We start from the raw sequence: 26531 nt of genomic DNA, 5'->3' as shown, positions 1-26531 counted from the left end.
TAATCACTGCCACCCTTGAGCCTGATACCTCCAGGGTGCAGCATGTGCATCCTGCTCTGTTCCTCAGCTGCAGTTTGCCTTGTGCCAAGAAGTGTGTATCTAGTTAGTGTTTATCACTATCCTTGCAAGATGGAAATGTTTTCCGGTGTTACAGATGGATAAAGAACTGGTTTATACTTGCAGCAAATGTAAGTATAGGAAGTAGGAAAATGCAGAGGGATGTCAAAATGGATCCTTTTTGTTTAGTACTTCAAAGGAACAATTTCTCCAAGTGAAACCCTATTACAGAAATTGGGTTTTCTGAAGCATTTCTTCCTTTTTCATGTCTAGCAACTTAGAAGGGGGTAAATCTTCATGCCTGAATTTTATACTAAATTTTGTGTTTGACACTGATATACTCACTGAACTGCAATTCTTCTGAACCAGCTGAAATTGGATTGGTGTTATTGTGGCTGCTGTGGCATCTCCATTCTTATTCTCTTTCCTCTCTCTGTGCAGCAGAGTCAAAGCAGGCTCATGTGTTCTGTTAGTTCCTGCCCAGTGCAATAGGACATCACTGTTTGTGCTGCCAATACCTGCAGCCTTATGTTTCTCCTGCACTTTAGAAACAAAGACTTTTCTCTCAATTTTACCTCTTTATAGGGCCCTCCTGGCAGCCCTGGCCCTCCTGGTGCTAGTGGGACCAAAGGAGACAAGGTAAGTTGGGATGGGATGCATAAAGTGGATTTAGAAACACATTTGTTAATTCTTCCTGGGGCCCTCAGTGCTGGAAATATCAGGGCTGTTGGACTAATATTTATCTCATTTTTATATAACAAAAGTTTATATATATTTAAATATTTCACTTTTCTGACATGGCTTCAGTCTGAAATGGGTGTGAGTGTTAAAATGTATCTGTTTATGACCCCTCTGCTCTTAGTTTAATGCTGATAGTGAGAATAGAAGGAAATAGACTGTAGTGTGGGTCAGGAATCTTCCTCATCTAAGAAATGTGGGTAGAAATGTCAATATGTTTGTGTAGAAACTGTTTTTCTCACACAGGAGATGTGGAATTGACTCAGAAAGTGACAACAAAATGCCTCTGAGCCTCCTACATGCAAAATAATTATTCACTTCTCTCAACAGCAATTTTGACCTTGTTATTTTTCAGAGTTGTTCAAAAATTCAGGGCAGCCTTATGTTTCCCTCTCTGTTAGAGATGATGCTGTGGTTTTGGTATTTCCGACCCAGGACTAGAAAGGCATGGCCAGTTCTGGATTTCTTTCTCTTTTTCTCCTCTGGATTAAGTCAGTGACCCTTATCCCAAGAATGCAGAGATTGGAAGCAATTCCCACTATTTTATTCCTGCAGTACTGATCCAGTCTTGATCACTTCATTCATATTTCTGAACCACCTGCAACTGGTGCTTCCAGAAAATGTTTGTCTCCTTGGTCTGATATTTTCAGAGGGGCTGGTGTGTATCTTTTCACTACTTCTCACGTAACATGAGCTCTTTTTGGAATAGGGCTGTTTGGATGGGAGCCTGGGCAACCTGATCTACTGGGTGGCATGTCTGCTTGAAGCATAGGGGTGGAACCAGATATTTTGGATTGATGGGCCAAGGCCAATGGTATCAGGATCAACAAAGCAAAGTTCTGGGTTGTCACTTTGGCCACAACAAAGTCCTGCAGTGCCCCAGGCTGCGGCAGAGTGGCTGGAAAGCTGCCCAGTTGGAAAGGCCCTGGGAGTGCTGGCTGACAGTGGCCAAACATGAGCTGGCAAGTCCCTAGATGGGCAAGAAGGCCAGTGGTCTCCAGGAATTCTGTGTCAGCACTGGTGTGGCCAGCAGTGGCCAGCAGGACCAGGGTGATGACTGTACGTGTGTGCTGGGCACTGGGGAGGCCACACTTCAAGTGCTGTGTGCAGATGTGTGGCCCTGCTGAGACTGAGATTAGTGAGCCCAAATTAAGGAGCCAATGGGACCATCTACCAAAGTTAACAACAGGGATTTTATTTAAAAAGAAAGGGGAGGAAGAGAGGTAGAAAGGAATACAGAAGAGGAGGGTGAGAAGGGAAGTGGAGGCAGAGGGGGTTAGGAGAGAGATGAAGCAGAAGACAGTCCAAGAAGATACTTGGTTCCAGTGGTGTTATGTCAGTCTTTCCTTACCATGTGCTTGGGGTCTCCATGGTTCTTGTGGAGGGTTCACACCTGTCTCCAGTCCTTGTTGTGGGTATCCAGGGAGGTGTTTTCCTATTTGCCATGTGAAAGGAGGACGTCTTCCTTTGCCTGCAATGCTGAGGCCCACAGTGCATTTCTCAGCTCTGAATGCAGCCTTGGGAGCAGGGTGGGGATGCAACCCCGCCAAGGTAGACTGGGCCTAAAGTCAACCTGAGTCAGATTTTACTAGGCAGTGCCTTCCTCAGCCGGCTCTCTCTGACCATGTTGCCTTGCTAATTTCTTATGGATGCCGGGCTGGGGCTGGCAGGAGCTAACTTAGCAAGTGGTTGCCTAAGGGTGAGTACTCATCATGGGAATCCGCCTGCTGCTGCCCCGGGCTCACTCCTCCGGCTGCCCCCTGAGGCAGCTGAAGGAGAAAAGGCGGCACAGAGCCCGCCGGGCCCTCTTGGCCATGGAGCGCCATGGCCGTGGGACTGGGGGGTGTGGGACGGCTGCGCTGCCAGCAGGGCAAGCAGGAACGCTGCGTGCCAGGGGCTGGGCAGACACCGGGCAAGCTCCTGCTGGCGGCTCATCCCCGCAGGGCTTTTCCTGGAGAGGGGCGGCGTGGGCACGCCCAGCCTCTGTGCCTGCTTTGTCAGCCTCGTCCGAGGGATCGGCAGTCAAGACACAAACCACAGACATATTTGTGTACTTGGCAAGTGCCGTAGGAAGATGCTCACTGTGCCCCTCGTCACAGGGATCACTGTCCAGGGGAGAAGCTGCTGTGTCTGTTCCTCCCTCTTGCAGTGGGAGGGACAACTCGCTCTCTGGCTCACTGTCCCCTCTCCTGCACTGCCTCTGTCAAGGAGCTCTTCTTCCTTCCACTTTGCCAGCAGCTGGTCTGGCCGAGTGTCCCTGGACAGCGCATTGTTGTTAGAGAGAGACCACATCTCTTCAAACAGGTTGGGAGGCACGAGCTGTGTGTTGTTTTCAGTCTCTCTTGTAGAGTCTATGGTCCAGCTGCAAAAGCTATGCTGGCCCGAGGGACTTTCTGCATCCAGGGAGGAGAGGATGTCTTCCTCCAACTTCTCCAGCTCCTCTGCATCGATATTCAGAAGATGCTTTGAAGCATCCTCAGGCCCCGTGCACAGCAGTTTGCCATGTGCAGTTTGCTCGGGCAGCTGATGAGTTTCCCTGTCGTCACAGGGGCTTCCAGATGAGGGAGAAGCTGAGAAATCTGAGCATTTCCTCAGGCACTGGTGTGAGCAAAAGCTCTGGCCTCTCCCTCTTGCTATTTAGAGAGGGCATGTGCACTGAAGATTGCTGTCCCTGTCTCCTGCAGCCTCTGTTTCTGGGAGTTCTTCCTCCTCCCACTTTTCCTCTGGCTCTTTTGCAAAACTGTCCCAGGGCTGCAAGTCTTCAGAGACAGGCTGCTGCTCTGCCAACTCGACAGGAGACAGGAGCTCAGAAGAGTTTCCAGTCTCTTCTGTGGCATCTTTGGTCAAGCCAAGAGCACTGGGCATCACCTGGGACTCTGCATTTGCGTTTTGGCAGACATTTGAATGCTCCTGGGTCCAGGTGGATTTGGTGGACCTGTCTTCACACAGGCATGGGGCAAGGCCTCTGAATTGCCACTCTGCTCTTCCTGCACCTCAGTGAGCTCCTCCATCTCGGTGTGCTCCAGATGGTTCCAGGCAGGCTGGGTCCCTGTGCAGAGCAGCGTGCCACCTGCCCGTCGCGGGGGTGGCAGGCGATGGCCCTGCCTTGCTGGTGACCCTTGCCAGAGCCTTTCAGCTGAGCTGTCTGGGGACGGTGTTTCCCAGGCCCCATAAGCAGCCCGAGTTCCCCATGGAGAAGGTGACACTAGGTCTCGGTGGGTACTGCCTGCAGGGCCTGTGCAACATGCTCTGCCTCTGGGAGAAGACCCAGAGGCTGCTGGGGCTGCTGGCAGCTTGATACGTGCTGAGGCTGCTCTTGGCATGTGCTCTTGGAACGGAGGTGACCCAGTCAATGGAGGGCCGTGGAGAGGCGGCAAGTCTGACACGGACAATCTTGGTGGCCGTGTGACTGTGCCACTGAGGGGCACTGAGTGCCCTCTTTCCAGACTGCTCTCCTGTGTGTAATGTCCTGGGAGGCTCCCTGAGGTGACTGGTCTGGGGAGCAGTTTGTCCCCGTGGAGGGGCGTGATGGTTGTCCAGCTGACCTGCAGAGCTGCTTGTGGCTGCCTGTGAGTCACCTGTGAGAAGCAGGAGGAGGTGGTTGATGGAGGCAGCTGTCTCCATCAACATAGTTGCAAACTCAGCCCTGGCCCTAAGGGCAGCGCTAACCATGGCAGCCAGGCCAGGCTGGGTTCCCAGCTGTGCTCGCTGTCTCTGGGCCATTCCCTCACCCAGGCCATCCTGGCACCGGCTCCTCCCCAGAGCAAGGCCTGGAGCCAGGCCTGGCTGCTGCTCTCTGCCCCCAGCCCTCCCCCAGGTCCCACTGCAGCCTTTCCCTCCATTCCCGTCCCTCACCTGTCCCCGCTTGGACAGCAGCGGCTGCCCCTCACGCGACTGGCAGTGGGCATTCGCTTCCTGTCTCTTTGACATCTTGGCTGTGCTCTGACGAACACTGGCCAAGGGCACCCGGGAGAGCTGCTTCCTCCTGAGGAGCTGCTGCCTCGTGAGAGAACTGCTGCCTCCTCAGAGAGCTGCTCTCCTGAGAGTGACAACGAGGGGTTTGGCCCTATAAAAGTCCTCTGCATCTCCACATGGACCTGTGTCACAATGGCCTCTGGGCACGATGGAACCACGAGTCACAAAGGCCTGGTGCACACGGCTGCCCCTTGTCTCAGAGGCCTGGGGGTTTCCATCGAGATGTCGCTTTCTTAGGCCTTTGCCCCTCTACTTTGACTACACTTGTTTGTGTCCCAGTGATTTGCAGCACTCCTTTGTCTCCCCCCCGAGTTTGTCCTCCAAACATCCCCAGAGAAGCCCTGTGCCCTGCCAAACTGCTTTTCCCACCCAGCCCACCATGTGTTCCAACCCTTGGCCCCACCTCATGTAGAAAGATAATCAGGAAGGCAAAAGCTCCAGTAGCACTTCATCTGGCCACTACTGTAAAAGACAAGAAAAATGTCTGTCTACAAAGATCAACAACACCGGAGGGCCAATTAAGCCTTCTGGTCCTAGCCCTGATGTTTGACCAGTGGCTTCCCTGAGAACCAGCCCTGGCAACTTTGATGAGAGAGACTGCTTTGGCCACTTATTTGGAAAAGCAACTTTAATGTAACAGCAAAACAACAAACTTAACAGCATCCATAGCACAAGGAATGAACCAGAAAAAGCCAGGGTCTGGAGTCTGCTGAGACACTTATACATTTCAGAAAGGGGTGGGATTAGGGCGGGGTCTGAGCAAAGGATCCAACAGGAAAGAGTGATTTGGAATATTACAATTAATGCAGCAAAAATTATCCAATGACAACACAGGGAACGTAGGCCTTTCTAGTAGTAATTTGAATAGCTGAACTGGAGGATCATGGGTGGGAGCTGCTGCTCACCCTAACTTAAAGAGGGTTTTCCCATGGCCTCAAATTGCAGCCTCCTTCATTATTTAAACTGACCCAAACAAGCCAAGAAAAATTCTTTATTTGATGCAGAGGGGAATATGTTCACAGAGGATGAGGAAAAGTTTTACCTACCTAATGCCTTCTTTGTCTTAACCTTCAATAGCAGACTGTTTATGCCAGAGACAAGCAGCCCCCTGAGCCAGCTGACAAGGGACAGGGAGCTGACCAGACCCCTGCAATTCTGCAGGAAGTTATTAGTGACCTGTAGAGCCACTGAGACACCGACAAGTCTGTTGGGGCTGGCTGGGAGTCTCCCAAGGGGGCTCAGGGAGCTGCAGATGAGGTCCCTAAGCTGCTCTCTATCCTTTATTATCAATACTGAGCAGTCACCAGGGTCCCACTTGACTGGAGGTGGCAGTGTGACATCCATGCCCAAGAAGGGCCACAGGGAGGATGCAGGGAATTGCAGGTCTGTCAGCCTGACCTCAGGGCCCAGTATGGTTCTGGTGCAGGTCATCATGAGGGGGATCACATGGCTCAGATAGGACAACCAAGGGATCAGGTCCAGTCAGTGTGGGTTTGGAAAGGCAGGTCCTGCCTGACCAATGTGATGTCTTTTGGGCAGCAAGTTACCCTCCTCAGGGCTGAGGGAAAAGCCGTGCATGGACTGTGCCTGGACTCAAGCAAAGCCTTTGACTCCATCTCCCACAGCAGAGTCCTGGAAAACCTGTCAGCCCAGGGCTTGGGCAGGGGCACTCTTTGCTGGGGAACTGTCATGATGGCTGGGAACAGAGAGTGGCTGTGAATGGTGCCACATTCAGGTGGTTTCTGGTCACTAGTGGTGTCCCCTGGGTCCAGTTCCATTCAGTGTCTGTCCTGATGTGAACAAGGGCATTGAGGGTACCCTTAGTAGTACATTTGTGATGGCACTAAGTTGGGTAGGATTGTCAATGTACTGGAGGGTAAGAAGGCTCTGTTGAAGGGATGTTCACAGGCTGGATGGATGGTGTGAGGCCAGCAGGATGAGTTTCCAGAAGAGCCCGGCCTGGGTCCCAACCTTGTGTCACAGCAAGCCCCTGCAGTGCCACAGCTGGGGCAGAGTGGCTGGAAATCTGCCTAGTGGGAAAGTCCTTGGAGGTTCTGGCTGACAGAGGCTGTCCGTGAGCTGGCATGTACCCATGTGGCTAAGGAGGCTGGTGGCCTCCTGGCCTTCTGTGTCAGCACTGTAGTGGCCAGCAGGACCAGGGCAGTGACAGTCCCTCTGTGCTGGACACTGGGTAGAAATCTTCATTCAGTTCTGGGCACCTTATGAAAAGAAAGGGGTTGAGGTGCCAAGATTGTTGCCAGAGAAGGGCAGTGGAGTTGATGAAGGGTCTAAAGGGTAAATCCTATGAAGAGCTGCTGTGGGAGTTGGGTGTATTCTGGGGAAAAGATGACTTAGGGGGGACCTTACTGCTCTTTACAGCCTCCCTGGCAAGCGGCTGTAGCCAGGTTGGGATTGGTCTCTATTCCCAGACAAACAGCAACAGGACAAGAGAAAATGGCCTCCAGCTATGCCAGGGAACATTAAAGTTGGAAAGCAGAAAGAATTTGTTGACTGAAAGGTTTGTCAGGCATTGCAAGGTTCGGCCCAGGGAGGTGGTGGAGTCAGCATCTCTGGAAGTGTTCAGTGAACAACTGGATGTGGCACTCAGTGCTCTGGTCTTGTTGCCATGGTGGTGTTCAGTCAAAGGTTAAGCTCAATGGCCTTGGAAGTCTTTTCAACCTTAATGTTTCAGTGATTCTATCTTTAAGATCCCTTCCAACCCAACCTATTCTATGATGCTCTGAATAAATAACAAAGAGTAATTGAACTTAGGAGAAAATACATGAAATATATGCTGGGTCATTCAGAGACCTACATGAGTAATGAAGAAATAGAGTGTAGAGGGAAGCTGTGTGATAAATGTAACACCAGTCTGTGCCTAAAGTAAAGGATAAACCTTCTGTATGCACAATCTTGGAGCATAATAAATGGTGGACATTGCTGGAGAAAAATGAACTGGAACAAATTGATAACCTAGATGGCAATAAATCATGGGAAGAGGATGTAGCATCCCAGTGTTCCACAACCACTATGGCGTGCATTGTTCTATAAAATGACTTGGAGGAAATGGTACCATTTCTCACTTTTTTTTGCAGTTATTTTGGTTGATAACAAATGAAAGTGTTTTGACCTCCTTAATATCCATCTCCTTGGGGGTCTTAGGAATCTAAGCATCAAACAGTTTGTTTGTGTGGTAAGTGTACAGAGCAAATACAAGATTTTTTTGAAGCACAAATCTAATGCTATTGTGCATCCAATGCATCATTCATTTTAAGTCACTGAATATTATTAAAATGTATGTAAAACATCACAGTAAGACAGACCACAAGCAGTTTCTGCATGAGCAGAGAAAAGAGAGTTAATTGAGATTGTATGTCCAGATCTATTAATTATGAGATGGTTATTGAAAATAAGAACGTACAACAACAATCAGAAAATATGCTCAGGATGTTGCTTTTACTTTGCACTGTTGTGTATTGTGCCATGTTGTGTTCTGTGTATGTTTTTTCATTTCTTTCTTGTTTCCCTGCAGGGTGAACCAGGACTTCCAGGATTGCCTGGCACTAAAGTAAGAATTTTTTTTTAGCTTTCCCAGACTTTGTAGCATTATTGCATGAGAAGTAGAAATGCAGGTTGGGAGGATCTCACTGAGAGATGTTCTTAAATACTTTTTTTTAAAGAAGTTTTTAAAAGAAAAGACTTTTGAAGAAGGCATGTGACAGGTTCCAATGAGGAGATGCTCTTCCACAATTCTGGGAGATTGTGAAGTGTGAAGACCAGGACTTGAGGCAATGAAGGAAAGCATTGCCTCAATTGCATCAGACAGAACAATACTGTGACAGGACTGTGTGGTTTCTGACAGTTGTTGATTCCAAGTGGCCTTTGTACATAGAGCCTGGGCAAGTTATAAAAGCAAATGAACTTTCAGTATTGAGTAGCTGAGTGTCTTTGATATGGACTAAGTGTAAGAGTTGGGGCAGGAGAAGAAAAAGGCAGTTTCTGATGAGAGGGAATGATCTTTCCTTAGCTTGTATCTGGAAAAGTCCTGGTGGAATATTAAAACAGCTAGAACTTTATGTTCTGAAATCAGGAAAGCACTCATGAAAAAATGAAACAGAAAAGAGAAGAGTGGAGCTTATCTTTATTGTGGCACTAGATTAACATCCTTTGTGCATCCCTCTGCCTTCACTGATGCCAGAGACAACTCCGGCAGGGATGTAAGGATGTCCAGAGACTAGTACTGTCTGTATGAAGAGGTTATCTCTGGGTGAATGGAGAAAGATTTACCACTAAGTATGCAGAGGAGAGGTCTAGAACTGAGTTCAGTATGGGCTGGTAAAAAAGCAGTTAGGTAGTATCCCTTTAACCTTGAAAAAAAAAACAAAACAAAAAAGATTAAAATTAGGAAATAGCACTCTTCAACTATAGACAGGAATGAGAGGCTCCCTGGTAATTGTGGGAAAGTCAGCAGGCTTTCCCTTACTCAGAATGTGGTAGAAAGTAAAGGAATTAGAAAACTATGAAAAAAACCTGGCTGTTTGGGTAAGAACATTTTGCTATGCTGTTCAAATGTGATATTAATGATGGGACAGCAATTACCAAGAAATTTTAAAAGATGTGTATAACATCTGAAAATGAGTTTAACTGATGGAGCATATCCCCAGCCAGTCTGCTTGTTATGTGATTCCTTCTGCACTCAATAGATCTTTGTGATTTGGAATAAAACAAGATCTGGGGAATTTACTAACTTATTTATATAATGAGATAATTAATTAAGTTCTTACTGTTTATACAGCCACCCAAATCACTTCACAGGTGAGAGAAAACCTTGTGATAGTCTGAGCTCTTTAAATAGAAAGCATCTCCCAGCCTGCAAGAGGATTTGAGGAGCTGTAGGAGTTATCATGCAACTTGAAGGAACAGCAAGGGTAGAAAAATACCCTGTGGGGGCCCATGATACCTCTGGCACCTTCTGCCTTGTATTTACTCTTTCCATCCTTTATGACTCTGTATTTCCATTGCAGGTGCATATTGAAGGCCTAAAAGGAGAGGAAGTAAGAAAGACTCAAAATCTCTTCTTTCATTGCAAGGATATTTTAATGTAATTCTGTTGCCTGTTAGGTTAGATTTTGCTGTAAAATAGTGCTTTAAAGGGAAGCTGGAATGAAGCATTATCAGGACATCAAGAAATAAATTTTCCTAATTACAATGGCAAAAATAATGAAGAAAGGAGAAAGGGCAATGCCATTTTCAGATGTGAATCGTACATAAATGAGAAATATGAACTGTAGAGTCAGCTATGCAATTATGTAAGGACAGGGATGTATTAACATTAATGTTAAACTGTATTTTATTTTTTGCCTAGTTTGTCTCTGAACCTGGGCACTCAAATAGGGGGACATACCCATTGTGTCAGTCTGTTAGTCCAATGTATAAAATATATATATATTTAATTTTTTTTTTTTTTTTGTTGGTGGATATGTATTTTGCATTTAGCTGTTACTTAATACAATTGTATGCATCATGTAAATGATACTTTAAAGCCCTTCAGATCTCTGTAGGCTTGGGGGAAATGCTGGTGGGAGCTGCTTATGCAAAAACTGTTGTTCTCCACTACTAAACACCACCCCAGAGAGTTCTAGTGGAATACCCAGGATATCCCAGTGTCTTCAGTAGAGTTACTACCTGTTAAAAACAGAGAACCAGATACGGATAAGTGCCTGTTGAGTGTGGGTGGATCAGTCTGTCTGCAGCCTAGTGAGTGCTGATAATTTGAGTAGTCAGAGATTAAGGAGAAAAACAGCTGGTTCTGCACTGGTTCTTCAGGACTTGTGGGGAAAGTGTTGGTATAGGTCCTGTAAAGACAGTCAACATGTCTAATGTGCCCATGCTCATTTTCATAAAGATACTTTAAAACTTTTATTAAAAAAACCCCAAACATTCCTGTAGGGAAAGCCTGGGCCACGAGGACCACAAGGCCACCCTGGACTTCCTGGACCTCCAGTAAGTTGTTTCTCTCACTACTTGCAATTTCAGAAGCTGAAACTCAGGCTGGAGTGAGGCATATGAAAATCTTATACATTATTCAGGCTCCAAAATATTTAAGTAGGGCCCACAGCCTCCAGTTTTCTTCATTGCTGACAGAAGGTGTCGTGCTGTGGATGGCCTGCCTGAACACAGGGAAGTGACAACCAGGACATGGGCAGACTTTGCCTTAAGGCTGTTGTCATGCAGAACCTGATCATTTTTCTATTTCTAATGTCCTGAAGAGCTTTATGGGCACATCTCAGAGAGGCACTGACTGATAATTTGTGAGCTGTCATGTCATGAAGGTCAAGGAGTAGTTGCTGTCAAAGGGGTTGGTGTTATGCCACAAGGTCGTGGCTGAAATACTTTCTGGATGAAAACTAAGAATTGAGTATGTGTGTTTATATTTCAACACAATTTTTACAACAGTTTGTACATGCCAACATTCTTACTTCTGACTTAAATTGCAGCCTATTCTAGTTATATTTTATGACCCAGCTCTGCAGGATGTCTCAGTTCAGACTGTCACTGCTGCCTCATTTGTAAACACTCTGTGTTTCCTCTCTTTTGAATTGCTTGTTGTGTTTCACTGTTGATTGGCTTCTGTAAAATTGATGGCATTGTGAAGGTGTGTTGCTTAGGTAAATCCAGTTTGAATTATGTAATTTAAATATAGTTGTGTGCTCTGTATTTAATCAGGGCATTGTCACTTTATCTTGTTCACTCATTCTCTTCTGCTCACAGGACAACATAACCATCAGGTAAGAGTTGTCTAGGTAGCCATGCAGTAATGGTAGCACAAAACAGCTAGGAAATCATATATAGTTCACTAGTTTTTTCTTATTCTGTTAACTTTCTAAATCTTCTCAATTTTAAAGGGAGAGCCTGGTCTGGAAGGCAAGCCTGGAATCCCTGGTTTGCCAGGTCAAAGGGTGAGTTGCTTCTTGTATTTAATTTGAGTCTCAGGAGGCTCGGGACAGCTTTGTTCAATAAGGTTTGCTACTTTCGCCCACCTTACATATATTTGTCTACTTATATAAGAATCCTGAGTCCCAGATCCTTTCCCATATTCCTTATTCATTGTCCAGAAACTTTCAGTACCTCTTGGAGCTGACAGATTGAATGCAGTGCAGGTTCTTTCTTGCCATGTGCTCTCCTGTATTTATATCTGCTCCTTACTGCTGAGGGGTTGCTTGATATGACTCTGAGTGTGCAGAACCACTACTAATGTGGTCACTTTGAAATTTCAGAGAAATTCTGTTGTCCTAGAAGTCAAATGAGTGTAAAGATTCTTGCAATACTTAATGTTTTCTATCCTGTTTGGTCTGTACTCAAAAAAAAGATCCCCAAAAATGGTAGCTGGTGTACCATTCTCTGCCAGGAGCTTAGCTTTCCTATGCATGAAAAACTCATGGATTTTTTTTTTACATGGAATTATATCTTCACATATTTAAGTACTGCTAAAAGGTCAACCTGATATTGTTGCACTCATACTCTGAACCTACTTTTCCTTGCTTGAGCCTGTCCATATGAAGAACATCTCATGAGACAACACAGAATCAGAACATCTTGATTTGGAAGGCACCGATCAGGATCATCGAGTCCAAATCCCAGCCCTGCACAAAGGAGCCCCAAGAATCCCACCATGTTCCTGAGGGAATTGTTCAAATGCTTCTTGAACTCTGGCAGGCTTGGTGCTGCAATCACTGCCCTGGGGAGCTTGTTCCAGTGCTCAGCCACACTCTGATGAAAACCTTTTCCTGATATCCAGCCTAAATCTCCCCCGATTCAGCTTCATGCCGTTTCCTCAAGTCCTGTCACTGGTCACCACAGAGAAGAGATCTGTACCTGCCCCTCCTCTTCCCCTCACAAAGAAGCTGTAACTGCAATGAAGTCTCTCCTCAGTCTCCTCCAGGCTGAACAGACCAAGTGTCCTCAGTCACTCCTCACAAGGCCATTCTCGTTGCCCTCCTCTGGACACTCTCTAATACCTTTATATGTTTCTTATATTGTGGAACCCAAAACTGCCCCCAGGACTCAAGGTGAGGCCACTCCAGTGCAGAGCAGAGCGGGACAATCCATTCCCTTGCCCAGCTGGTGATGTTGCGCCTGATGCCCCGAGGACAGGGCTGACCCTCCTGGCTGCCAGGGTGCTGCTGACTCCAACTTTCTACTTACCAGGACCCCAAGTCCCATCCCACAGCTGCTTTCCAGCCTCATTCCCCAGTCTGTCTGTACATCCAGGATTGCCCCATCCCAGGTGCAGGATCTGGAACTATGGATTCACACCAATCACCACACAATTGGTGATTGCCCACCATCCAATTGGTGATTGCCCAGTCTATTTGTCAAGGTCTCTCTTCAGGGCCTGTTTGCCCTCAAGAAAGTTGACAAATAAGAGTGGAAGTGAGATACCTGCTTAGTGTTTCTGGAGGCAGTCACTTGGGTCTCAGTACTGCTGTTTAATGGGCCACTTTTTTGAGTAGTCACAGAGACTTTATAGGGAGTTCACTCCCTAAAGGAGATCATGGGGTTTGCCTGCAGTGCTTTGAGTCAGCACCAGGGCTGTTATCAGCCTGTGTGAGAACCTGTGAGCATAGGAGGGTGATGACCAAACAACAATACAGGGAAAAAGATATATACCTTGCTAAGAGGTTTTCTACAGACTGTCCATTGGATTGCGTGCTGTTAAATTTAGCTGTAAACATTAATTTTAGGAATCTTCCTAAAGATAGTGCAAGCAGCCTTTAGTCAATGCCTCAGTGGAAAAGGGCATTTACTTGCTTTCTTGTAATTTCCTAAACATTAGAAAATATCATTTTAGCAAATAACTCTGCAGTGCTTTGCCCCTAAATTGGTAAGTTAGGAGTTATCCTGGTTTTAAAGCCTGCTGTGAAACATTGTTTCTTGAATAAGATTAATAGAGCATATTAGCTGGTAAAGGACAGTGATCCGTCAGGATTTGCAACAGGACAGAAAATGCTCCTGTTAATGATCATTTGATTACAGATGTCATTTGATCTGTTCTGTCTTTAAATTTTTCCCTAGACTCTGTTGTGTCTAGCTAGTTAGACGTCTCCTAAGGGTCTTTATTAGTCACCAAGCATCTTAGATGAATAGATATATTTTTTTAATTAAAGGCCATTATTCAATGACTGAATTCTTGAGATTAATCAAAGTACTGGGCTTGGTGGATCTACACAGATCCCATCTGGGGGCAGGAGGTAACAATTCCAACCGAAGCAAGCAACTGGGTTGTGTTCATTTTATTAGTCAAAAAGTGTCTGGCAGCTGATGTCTGCATTTTGACAACGATACCCTCACATCAGGAGCACACTGTGTGAAGAAAAATGCTCTGCTATTCTCATGTGACCTGCAAGACCTCTGAGTGACAGACAATACTGTCCTGATTTTATTAAAACTTCCTGAAAAAGAACTCTGAGAGTCTGCTTTCACTTTTAGGGTGGTTTTGTGGTTTTCTTCCCTCTTCCTGTGATTCTTTTTCTTCTGTCAAATTGAAGAAAATTGAAGTGCTTTGGTTCTGCTCTTAAGTCTTTGATACCTGATCTACTGAACTATTTGTTGGAAATAAAACCAATTTTTTTTTCTTGATAGGTACAAAAGGTGCAGGCTTATGACATGCTCCTGGAAAACATGCAGATCTGTGTCCAGTACAGACTAAACATAGGGTTCCTCTTAAGTGTACTCAGTAATTTGGATTGCAAGAATCTGCCTCTTTTTTAAATGCTACAATTTCATTCAAGTGATTGAAATTTCAGAAAGAGACCAAGAGAAAATATTTATCCTGCAGCAGTCATGAGGTAGGAGCTGTTTAGACCATTTTGAGTGTGATATGCTGGACTGCAGCTTAGTTTTATAAAATTACATTGATAAACTCTGTCCAAGTTCAAGGTACAATCAGTACAAACCAAAAAATAATACTGGAGTATCATGGGGTAATAAGAATAAACTTATGAAAATAAAATTAATGGAAAATACATTTATAATATAGTAACATATCATGAATGTACTTCTCCGTGTTTAAGACTCAATGTACATAAGTCAGGCAGATAAGTAATAATAATAATAATAAGTAATAATAAAAGTTTAAAGTGGGAACTCCTGGGTTCAGGGTGCACTCTCCACCCAGAGGAGCAGTGTTCAGATTATTTGTCAATGCAGGAAAGGTTTGTCCCTGTCAACTGTCCTGGGAGATTAAAAGTTAACAAATCTGTGGAGGGCTGCTGAGTTCTTCCTGTGTTTGATGGTGGAAGAAATACAGGTATTTGACTTTCCATTCTTGACCCATCTCTCACCTGAGTGGATTGTTGCATATGATTTTCCTGTTCAGGCCAGTCACAACTTGAATTTGGAAGTCAACACTATTTCAACTCTTACTTCTCTGTGTGTGAACTGCCCTGGATTTGAACCACCTTAGGCTCCCAGAATCCAAGGAATGGAGAGAGCTGACTGGTAATTCTTGGGTGAAATGGATAAATAATCCAGGAAAGAGGAGAATAAGTTTGCCTAGAAAATTAAGTAGGCTTTTTGGAAGGAGCCAGTCTCAAGGTGCAATCTCTCAATGTCCAGAAGTCCTTGTAACCCTTGACTTTGCCACAACTGCCCCAATAATCACTCATGATCTGGCCAATCCTGGTGGTATTTTTATCCTCAAACTATGGAGATGCTCTCACTTCAGAATTTACCTGTGTTATCTATCTAACGTATATGGAGACTACAAAAGGCTGGAGCCTTCAGGGAGCTCAAACATTGATTAACGTTGCTGGATTTCTTCTGGTTTCTCTAGTATTGCAGAGATAAAGAGACCAGATAAAATGGGTAATCCTCGTATCCCATCCAGGTTACAGGGGGAAGAAAATTGGCATTTATGTTAGCAGTCATATTCATTCACAACTAAAGATGTTTTCTGCGTACTTTGTACCAAATCCACTTGTGTTCCTGGGCCAAACCTCAGAGAAGAACATGCTAAGAAGACATATGTGTATTCTGGCTATTGGACAGCAAGATGGGAAACAGTCTTGGGCTGAGGTACCTTTCAGAATTTCCCCTCCAGCAGAGTGGAAATGACATTTTTCCTTGATTTCCTGTCTTCTGTATAGAAGATATCAATTTGATAGATGGTTGTGTTCACATTTATTTGTGAGTATTTGAAATGTTCAGATGACTTTGCCTGCCCTGGCAAAGTTCAGCTATGCAGAAATCAAACTGTAAGCAAGTTTACAAAAAAAAAAAAAAAAAAGGAGAAGAAATTGATGTCATAGACCAAATCCAGAGTGAAACTGTAATTGTCAGTGAGGTAAATACACGATTTTCCAATAAAACATACATTTTTAACTGTGCTTTTGTTCAAATTGCTGATAAAGACAAATAGGATATATTTCATATTGTCAAAAGATACACAATCTTACCTGATTCCTACTGTAGGTAACAGAGCATAATTTATGGATTTCTCTGTCATATTATTAGGCAATGTGACATTTCACTGAGTTTTGCTCTCATAGGAAAAATTTCTCCCAGCAAGTATTTCTGTCCTTTACAGACAGACTATAATGCTTTGGAGCAAATCTGTTGTAGTTGGATTTCAGTTAACCTCAGAGTGGCCCACAAGTCCCCTTCACAATGGGAAATCTCTCTCAGTCTCTATATGTTGCTCTAAGAGATTTCTTAATGTTTTAAAACAACCTGAAGCTTCTCAACATTATACCCAAGGAAAGAATAACCAGCTGCTATTGCATCTCTTCTGGAGACAGAACAGTTGGTTGGTGGGACACAAAGGCATCAGTAACACTGGGTTGTTTTGATGGACACAATTAAGGATGCTTCCCATGTGCCTGGTGCCAAATCCACCTCTGTTCCTGGGACCAAGCCTCAGAGGACACTGCAGCATCTCTCTTCTGAGGAAAACAGAGAGCTGGGCCTGTTCAGCCTGGAGAAGTGATGACTGAGGGGGGACCTCATCCCTGTCTGTCAGTGTCTGCAGAGAGGGGTCAGAGCAGGGACCAGGCTCTGCTCGGGTGCCCAGCAATGGGACAAGAGGAACAGGCAGGAACTGATGCCCAGGAAGTTCCACCTGACTATGAGGAAGAACTTCTTTACTCTGAAGTGACTGAGCACTGGAGTCTCCCTCACTGGAGATATTCCAGAACTGTCTGGACACAATCCTGTGCCTGTGCTCTGGGGTGGTCCTACCTGAGCAGGGTCATTAGACCAGATGACCTGCTGTGGTGCCTTCCAACCTGACCCATTCTGTGATTCCATGATTCTGTGATTCTCTGTTCTGGTCTCAGTGTTGTAACTCTGGAAGTAGCCACCTTGGCATGGAGCTCCCACATGGATAGGAAGCTGGAGGCGGCTCATCTCCTGTGTCTGGCCCCCCCCACCACATCCTGTATGCTTTATTCATATTCATATTGATATTTAAATGAGTATTTTAACAGTGCCATTTGCATGGTCACCTTGGAAGTGGGCAAAATGATCATCTTTAACTAGAAAACATATGTTAAATGATGTGGTGACATGAGTCCTTCAAATTAAAAATGAGGTCTTTTTGGCTTTGACAAGAAAATAAATGATGGATGTTGGAAAAGTAGAAAGAACATTTAGGAAGAGTGGGTGTGCTGGAGTATATAATTCAAATTTTTATTGATATTGAGTCCTGCAAATGATTACAAATTCCTTCTGATACCTTAGGACCCTATAATCACTCTGTTAATATTCTTCCTAAATTCTTCTGTATATGAATGCTGATTTTCATTGTTTTAGGGTGGAGAGTTGCTGGGGATTTTTTAATGAGAAAAATAATTAAAATAACTGATTCTGACACATCAGATAATAAATCTCAGTCACAGCTGAGGAAAACATAATGAAAACTTGTTTTCTTTTTGATGGTTTAGATTTTTCATTAAGTCAGCAAAAAACTGCTGTTAATAGATGCTGTTTCTGCACATCTTTCAATGAAGAAAAATAAAGGGAAGATATTGTATTTGACCCTTCATATTATCAGGGACATTAAACTTTTTTAATTATATTTTCCTTCTTAAAAAAAAAATCAGTCTGGAAGAGAAGTCAAAATGAAGGAAGAAAAAGTCTGTCTCTTACAATGTACCCTTCCCCACTATATTACTAACAGCCTTAGAAATATTTATGATTCAGTGTTGGTTACATATGAGGGAAGAAGAGATAATTTTTATAAAATATGTGACTTACCTAAAGCGACACAGCAAGTCACCTGTTGGGTTAAGAAACAAGTCCAACCTCTGCCTTAACTCCCGTGCTTACTCCATCCTTTCTTCCTCATTTTTCTCATGTTGGATTTTTTCCTTTTGAATTATTTGAGATCAAACCCATGGGGACACAGAGGTCCAGCATCCATACAGGTGATCTTGTCTCAGGGTTTTACTCCAGCTCTTTGCTTCTCCTTGCCTTGCACCAGTGGAGTTCTCTGGTTCCTTTGAAGGGATATTTTTTACTTGCAGAGGAGTCCATGAGCTCTGCCCTTTGGTGCTAATGCCACCTTTACCCAGAAATGCCTCATGGATTCCTATTTCCCAGCTTAGAGATTGTGGATCTTTTCTATTCAACCATGCACCAGAGTTCTCAATTATTTTATTTCTTAATGCAAGAAGCAGTGCAAGGGACCAGAGGGCCACTGCTTTACCTCTCAGCCCATGTTTACACTTGGCACTTCCCTGGGCTGCATCTCTGCACCATGACTTCCTTATCTCTCTGTAGGGGGAAGCCAGGTGGGATTGAAGAGTGTAGGAGATGCTACAATGTGTGTGAGAACAGCTCTCAATTTTACAGCTATTGTCACAATTTGGGAGATACAGGATTGTTAAAGACAACTGGGGTTTCATTTCCAAATGGTGTCATCTTCATTTCTAGCTTTTGTGTTTTGTGTACCCACGTTGATTTACCAGGTTGGTGGTGAAAGGCTTTGGAAAATCAATAGCAGTCTTTGGTCTGCTCTCTAATATGTGCTCCTGTGTTGAACATGCAGGGCAAAAAGGGAGAACCAGGATTCCCAGGAATCAATGGTCTGATTGGCCCTCAGGTAAGCGATGACTTCTTATTATTTCTTATTATAATTTTCCTGTAATATGTGTAAAACCAGATTTGGGGGTAACAGAGGACATGGAACTACACAATGCAGCATGTGTGATCTTCCTCTTTATACTGTATTTGAAGTTCATGTTTCTCCTTTTAAGATGTAAGTAATTTATCTTGTTGAGATTGAGAGATGTCTGTTTGTCTGATAGCAATTTCATTTACCTTCCAGAGTTTTTCAGCATCTTAGAACCAGCACAGCTGTGTTGTATGGGATTTCCCCATTGCTTGTGCTTAAAGCTGCATCATCCCAGAGGAGAATCACTGATTTGTGTTTAGTGACGAAAGGGGATTTCTTAAGTTAATGACCCCTTAACTCCTTCTTTTTAAAGCTTTTGGCAAATTTTAGCTGCAAATTGCACCATAGCATCATGAGGGCAACACAGAGGGGTTTATGTTAAGAATTGCCAAGAGGATTCAGCTCCACCATGGATCAGCCTGTTTGGCCCTAATAACACTGACACCTCTGACATAGTTTTTTGCTAACTTTGGAGACAAATTCAGCAGATCTGAATCACTTTGTAGGGTCACCCCGGCAATAAGAAAAATATCCACAGGAATGTCCTAAAGCAGGAAAGGTGCAATCTCACATTGAGCTGACTGCTCAGAACAAAACAGCTTTTCATTTGTTCCCTTTCAATAGTAAATTAACAAACTGGACTTTGGCTTTAGGATTGCGTTTCAATAATTGCTAAAGGGAAGAATGATGAGCTTCCATTGCTACAGCTGCTGGTGATGTACTGCAACTTCTGTAGTGGCGTGGGATTTAGATGGTGGTTGCTGCTACCTACATTCCCCTATAAGCATCTCTTGTGGAAAAGCCGCTTGGGTAAGCACTCAGGCAAAGCAGTCAAGTCCACACACACCACTCATCATGGCTAGCTCAGAAAGGAGAGGCAGAAGGGCCTTTTATATGGCCAGGTCTAGTGCAGTTTATTTCAGCACGTGGAATGGAAACCAGAGACAAAAGACAAGAGCGTGCGCTCTGCACAAGGTTAAGGAGGGGAGGGCACGGGGGCCGTACAAAGGGCAGGGCAAAGGGCATTGGCTTTGGGGAAAATGGGGCTGGACACCAGGGGTACCAGAACCAATGAGGGAACAGGGAAAGGAGAGACCAGGGGAAGTTGGGACATATGGGGAAAGGAACTGGAATGGGTCAGTGTTAAGTGAAAGTCTGTGAGGAAATCCTTTCTGTCTGCCCAGGTGGGTAAACTCTGTGGTGTGTCCAAGAGAGGGCTCTGGGGATTTTCTGAGGGAGAAGGAATCACACTGCTAGACAGCAGATTCTGATTGCTCATTTATTTGCTCTGGCAATTTATGCCCTTGAAAGCAGGAGGAATGATCTAGATGTGGTTTGTGTGACAGGAGTTTTTGTAAAGAGCTATTCACCTGTCTGTGGAGAATGTCAGAGAGCTTATCCAAGGGGCTGAGGCCCCATGCAGGTGAAATCCCTTGTGTCCAGCAGGGAACTGTGCCTAGCAAAACACCATTTGATACTGGTTTTCATATTTTAAGACTTTTTACTTTTGGTACAATATCTAATCTGCAAATATTTCAGCAGCAGCCTGCAAGAATGAAGACAGTGTTTCTAATGGGTTTAAAAGATTTAAGAATCATGGAATATTCTGAGTTGGAAGGAACTCATAAGGATCATCAAATCCAATTTTTGGCCCTTCACAGAACACCCCAGGAATCCCTTTCTATTCCTAGAGCATGCAAGAAGGCTTCTTGAAATCTTAAATTGTTGAGTACAACACCCTGCTTTTGTTGTGTTATTTTTCTTAGCTTGGTTGGTTGTTGGTGTTTTTTTTAGTTTAGTTTTGCTTTGTTTTTTTCTTTTTTTCCTTCATTTTGGAGGAAGATTTTTTATCTGTACATTATTTTTAAGATACCTGACAGTATCCATCCAAACAATGTCACACTTACTTAGCTCAAGTTCCCTGCGAATTAAAGATATATATGCATGTGTTAGAAATTTTATAAATGTATCTGTGAAAATTGCTGACATAGGATTAAGTAATTTTCCTTTTTGCACAAGCTAAATAATGTTAGCAAATTTTATGTTAATTAAAACTGCACAAAATGCTTGCCCCATCAAGGGATACTTAAATTGACTCTTCCTCCAAGCTAACTGCATGAAAGGTAAAATATTGTTCCTATTCCTGTAGTGGCACTCTGTTCTAGACATATTGCTGCAGATTTCAATGTTTCTCCTTAATGAAAATGCTTACATTCACTTTGTGACAAAACTATTCAGCTTAACAGCACTTTTTGTGACATTAGATTTTTAAAACACTTTATCAGCATTTTCTCTTCTTTTTATTTTTTTTCTTAATTAGACTATGTCCCAAAAATGCCCAGGAAGAAAAGTGGTTTTCTTATACTGTAGTTGCATGGATATTCATTCAAATTATGCATGGAAGCCTGTGTCAGCTCTTCCTGCGCTGTCCTGGTGGTGTTGAGGGACAACTGATTTGAGTTGGCTGCACATAAACTAGATTAGAACACAAAAATAATCTCCTTTTCCTCTGCAATTTTAAATTTATGTTTCCTGACCTGATTCCCCACATTGATACCTGTATGGACAGGAGGAAGGGGTTGATACGGGAGCTTTAGGAGGCTCATTGTTGCTGAAGGACACAGGAAAGATATGAAGTTATTGGTGGGCTTTGCCAAGGAAAATCATTGCTGACATGCTCAGTCCAACTGAGAAGCCACAGATCAGGCAGCTGTGCAAGGGAACTGACTTAAGGGGTGCTCTTGTGGGTCCCTTCTAGCTCAGGTTATTCTGTGATTCCATGGTCCAGTGATGAACTGGAGGTGAGATGAGTCGATCCAAGTCTCAGAGATCATTTGAGAGATTATTTGTCAGACCCTGAAGCAGCATCTAGGAGGCAAATTCGCTGCTAGACTGGGGATGTTTTGTGGTAGTAGGGTAGCTTTGTCTCTCTTTGCACACACCAACTCATAATTATAAGCCAAATTTTATAATTATCAACCAAATGATAAAAATATATAATATATAAAAATATTTTTAAATATTTATTTTTCCTTCCAAATCAGCTGTGGTGGTGAACCTGTCCATCTGCTTATTTGTTTCATGTTTTCTGATCAGCACCTTTAAAAATGAGCATTTATTTTCCAGTCATCTTTATAAATGGTGCATCTTGCAATATCATTAAGCCATGGAATAGAAATTCTGGATATTTTTTCCTGTCTGGACTTGAGCAATTTTCTGGCAGCAAGGACACAGACACCTGAACTTAATAATGTGTTAGTGTTGTTATTATTTATTTGTACTATTTTAGTGCCCAGGAACCTTAATCATAGGCCCAGCTTTTATTGCAATAGGATGTTCAAATGCAGACTGAAAAATGAGCATTTCTGTAAAGAACTTTAGGCTGAAATAATTGTCTCAGGCACTCTGAGCTGTATCACTGAGTTACCAAGGCTGGGGTTTGGCTCCAAATGCAAACAGTTTTTGGGTTGAGAATGGGGATACAGGTGCCTCCTCCTGTTGATGAAGATCCAGTTAATATTATCAGTGGATCCTGAAGCGCTCTTAAAACAGGCACCCACAAATGGGCCACTGAGCCACTGTTGAGGCTCCCCGAGATGAGTGGGTACTTGCTGGCCACCTGGGAGACATCAAAACACATCAAAAGTCTTGGACATTGAATTAAACATGCCATAGCTCTGCCTTGCAGTACCTCTGGGCTGTTGCTGAGGCTTGCCTTGTGCTGGATAACCTGGTGGTGTAAGTCAGACTTGGGAGGGAGACCAGTACAAGCTGTACCTGTTATGGTCCTGGCTGGCAGTGATTTCATTAGTATAGACTTGTCTGTAGGGTGTGAGCTGAAGCCCAGCTTTTCTTAAGTAATTCAGGAAATAAATGACCTCCTCTGAAACACACAGTGTCCTTAATGTCCTTTTTATAATGCAAGTTAATACTGCAAAAGGTAAGAAAAGGATGTGGGCCCCAGCTGCAAAGCTCAGATTGAATTCAAACTTTGCCAGTGCTGCTTGGAATTGGAAGGTATTGCTCAGAGCAATCTTTAATAAGATCTATACCTTTAAAAAAATAAATTAAAAAAGTCTTCACCTGTGAAGATTGCTAATAGTGCTGAAACAAAAGACATTAAAGGAGATTTTTTAGTTTTTTTTTTCTCATTTGCTGCACTGACTCAGTAAACCAACTCCAAGCAAACACATGGGGAAATAAATCTTCCTCTGTAGACAAAAGAGATCATGTCCATAGCTTACACTAAGTGATTAAATTAAACAAACACTGCCTTTCACTGGAAGCAGGAAACTCTCCTAGAAAGACTGCTGTGTACAAAGTCAACTTTATTCCATACTTTTAAAGAGCTGCAAAGACAGTTTGGAGAATTTTTTGTAGACAAAACTTTTATTTTAAATTTAATGTTGGTACTCCAGTTCCAATGCCACTTGATGAAATGACTAGAGACTGGATCCGTGCATGAATTATGGCACTGTCACTGATGCTGACTACAGGACATATATTGTAGACAAATGCTCACATCTGTTGGCTCTTCAGGCTTTTGATTTTTAGTGTCATCAGCAGCAGCTTTTTTTTATAAGTTCTCTTACCTTTGTATTGATTTGTAAGGCAGGATTTAAGCAGAGAGAGGAACACAGTGCTCTTATGCAGCATTACAGAAAATATCTCAGTAATAATTTCCATTTCAGATTGGATATAAGGAAAATTTTCTTCAATAAAAGGATGGTCAAGTGCTGGATCAGGCTGCCCAGGGAAATGGTAAAATCACTGTCCCTGGAGCTATTTAAAAGAAGTGGCACTTAGAAATGTGGTTTGGCAGTGGCTGTGGCAGCCCTGAGTTGATGGTTGGACTCGAGGGTCTTAAAGGTCTTTTTCAACCACAGTGATTCTCTGGTTGTATAATTCCAATTCACAGCAGAAGTGGCTGGGGTGAGAAATGAAAAGCAGATTTGAGGAGGTGATCCTGGAATCCACTCAGATGCTGTGGAGGAGAAGTGGAGCTCTGGAGTAGCAAAGGACATAGTGAGACACATGGGCTGCTCCACAAAACTGGCTGCAACAGCTTCACTTTTGATGGGAAAGGAATGTAAATAAAGGAAAGACAGCATAAAGGCAACAGGAGGGGTCTGTGGGGTCTTTCTAAGAGGTGAAATTGTGGGGAATGTCTTTGGAGACAGGAGGAGAGAGTGGAAGGGAAAGGCTGTCAGTGCCTCAGTTACTCATTTTGCTCTCATTTTGGTAGCAGACAGAATGCTCCTGTGTGTCCCTTCTGGTTTATGAAGTGCTACACTGCATTAACAGCCCAGACCAGAAACTTTTAATATGGTTAAGGACTTATCTAAACCTTTGTCATAGTGTAAGAGAATCCAGACAACAGCATGGAGTAATACACAGATAATATGTCTGTTTAGGCTTTGCCTTCAGGTGTCTGGGAAAGCCATCAGACTTCAGTTTTCATTGTGGAATGTCATTTGTTCACCTCCCTTTAAGACTTAATAATCCCTTCTTTCATGGAAAAGGGATTTAGGCCCAGCTGCCTACTGATGGAGTCACAGACAAAAGTTTCTGTTCCTTCTCAGAGCCTCCTAAGGGAGTCCACAACCTAAATCTTAAAATCTTAAAATCCCTGCCTTTCCCAGCCCATCTTCCAGCAAGGTACAACTGGAAGAGGAGAGCACCGGAGAGTGAATTCTAGAGGACATATACAGCTGTGTCTCCAGTATGAACAGTGTCAGATTTCTCTCCTGAGCACTGTCACTGCATTACATTGTCTAAGGAATAAGGCTGGATGAAACACAAGCCTGAAAAAAATCCACCCTCCACAATGTTTTTAAAGATATCCTATCCCAAAACACAGATGCCTCTACACAATATTTAGATTTTAGATTTTAATGAACATTTGAAATATTTTTGTTTCAGAACAGCAGTTTGAAAATATTCTGGTCTAAACATTTTATTAAAAAATTCCATGTTTTGCATTTGTTTTCCAAAGTGAGTTTGTGTTGATCTGTTCTAAAATCAAGTTTTCATGTATCACTTCTTGCTTCAACACTTACAAACCACATGTCAGAGTGTTTACCAGACGGGAAAAAAATACACCCTGTGATTATTTTCTTTTGGTTCAGGGTTTTAACAGGACAACACTGTGCTCTGGACTTGGAATAGGGACTCTCATCTGTATAATTCATCAAATAATCTTTGAAAAAGGTAGTTGTGTAAATCAGGTGCTTCAATCTGGATTCACTTAAAAATGGAAGCAAAGAAAACAGATGGTGTGAGATTTTTTGGGGTAAACATTACACAGTCCTGCTGCTGTAGTTTTATCACGTTTGGTTTTTTAAAACATAAATAGATTGTCAGTTTGGTGAATTCTAATATTTAAAAAAAATATTACTTGCTCTGGATTATACTCAGAAATCAGGAGAAGGGCTACAATATGAGATGTTGATATACAAGTGAAACAGAAATTCTCTGCACAGTAGCAGAAGGGAATGCTCTATAAGGGTATTTATGATGTCTTTCTGCCATTTTATTTCACTTTGTCCCATCACTTGCTGTAGCCAGGCTGCAGAAGGCAGGAAACCCAGTAGGACAGTCAATGACTGCTGTGTGCAGTCAGCTGGAGCAGACTGTCAGCACCCTGTGCATCTCCAAGAGATAATGCTGGATATTCCATAAAACTGTTTTTTCTGCGTCCACCTCTGAGAAGATTTCATCAGAAGAGCTTCCCATTAGTGGGTGTAGCATTTGTTGGTGCAACACATGGTGAGGCTACCTGTAAACCAGTTTGGGCATGATATCCTGAGTAATTATCTCTTGGAGGACAATGAAATTGAATTATTAGTGGTGATTTAGGAAAAGGATCAGTGGGATTCAATTTCAGGACTTACGGTTGCATAAGGTTATTGTGGTCTAGGATATGGGAAGTTTAAGAGGGTAATTAGAAATTGTCTTGGGTAGTGAGAATATCAGGAGTTACTGGGAGAAGGAGCTGGGATGAGGAGGATGTAACACTTCACATTTTAGAGATTATAGTGGTTGCTGGCAGATGCTGGAGTAAGACTGCTTTGAGATCAGACTGACCCTGCCAATTCATTGTGTGGGGTGACACAACATGCCTGGGATTGCTTGGGCTGAGGCTGGGTCCTGGCTGGGGTTTTTCACCTCCTGATAAAAATTCCCTGTTGTAGGGCTAGGAAGGATGTGTTTCCTAGTAGGAGACAGTTCACTTACTGACAGAGAACAAAATTGAGTTATTAGGAATGAACTGATGGAATTGTCACAGAAAGTCTGCAAGTTTACACATAGTCCAATCTGAATCCATTTTTAGTTTTTCTAAAGTTTTACCTTTTTCTCCAGTGCTCCACCCATTCCTCATGGAAGCCCCCTCCTGGAGCCCATACCTTCTGTAGGGCCTCCCAGCAGTGTCTTGTGGAGGTGGAGCAGGGCCAAGCAGAATTTCCATGTCCTTGGTGTGTGTTTGCTCCATCCAACTGTGGCTGCACACAGTTGTGCCTGTGTGTAGTATTTTCTCTTGTGCTGAACTTTTTTTGACTGTTGGGTCTTTTCCTTGAATGGTGAAGCC

The 26531-nt window shown here is 43.6% G+C and overlaps 1 protein-coding gene across 1 annotated transcript in view; it reads left to right on the top strand.

Annotated features, from left to right (window-relative positions):
- The window catches only part of COL22A1 (collagen type XXII alpha 1 chain), a 203374-nt gene that overhangs the window by 102315 nt on the left and 74528 nt on the right, over positions 1 to 26531 (top strand). The window contains exons 17-23 of the mRNA XM_058812385.1: positions 643 to 696; positions 2808 to 2816; positions 8303 to 8338; positions 9795 to 9824; positions 10720 to 10773; positions 11676 to 11729; positions 18818 to 18871. Coding sequence (XP_058668368.1) covers positions 643 to 696; positions 2808 to 2816; positions 8303 to 8338; positions 9795 to 9824; positions 10720 to 10773; positions 11676 to 11729; positions 18818 to 18871 — 291 coding nt within the window. The remainder of the gene's footprint in view (positions 1 to 642; positions 697 to 2807; positions 2817 to 8302; positions 8339 to 9794; positions 9825 to 10719; positions 10774 to 11675; positions 11730 to 18817; positions 18872 to 26531) is intronic.

The sequence above is a fragment of the Ammospiza caudacuta genome, chromosome 1, assembly GCF_027887145.1.
Source record: "Ammospiza caudacuta isolate bAmmCau1 chromosome 1, bAmmCau1.pri, whole genome shotgun sequence".
Classification (NCBI taxonomy): Eukaryota; Metazoa; Chordata; class Aves; order Passeriformes; family Passerellidae; genus Ammospiza; species Ammospiza caudacuta.
This window is presented reverse-complemented; position numbering and strand designations above follow the sequence as displayed.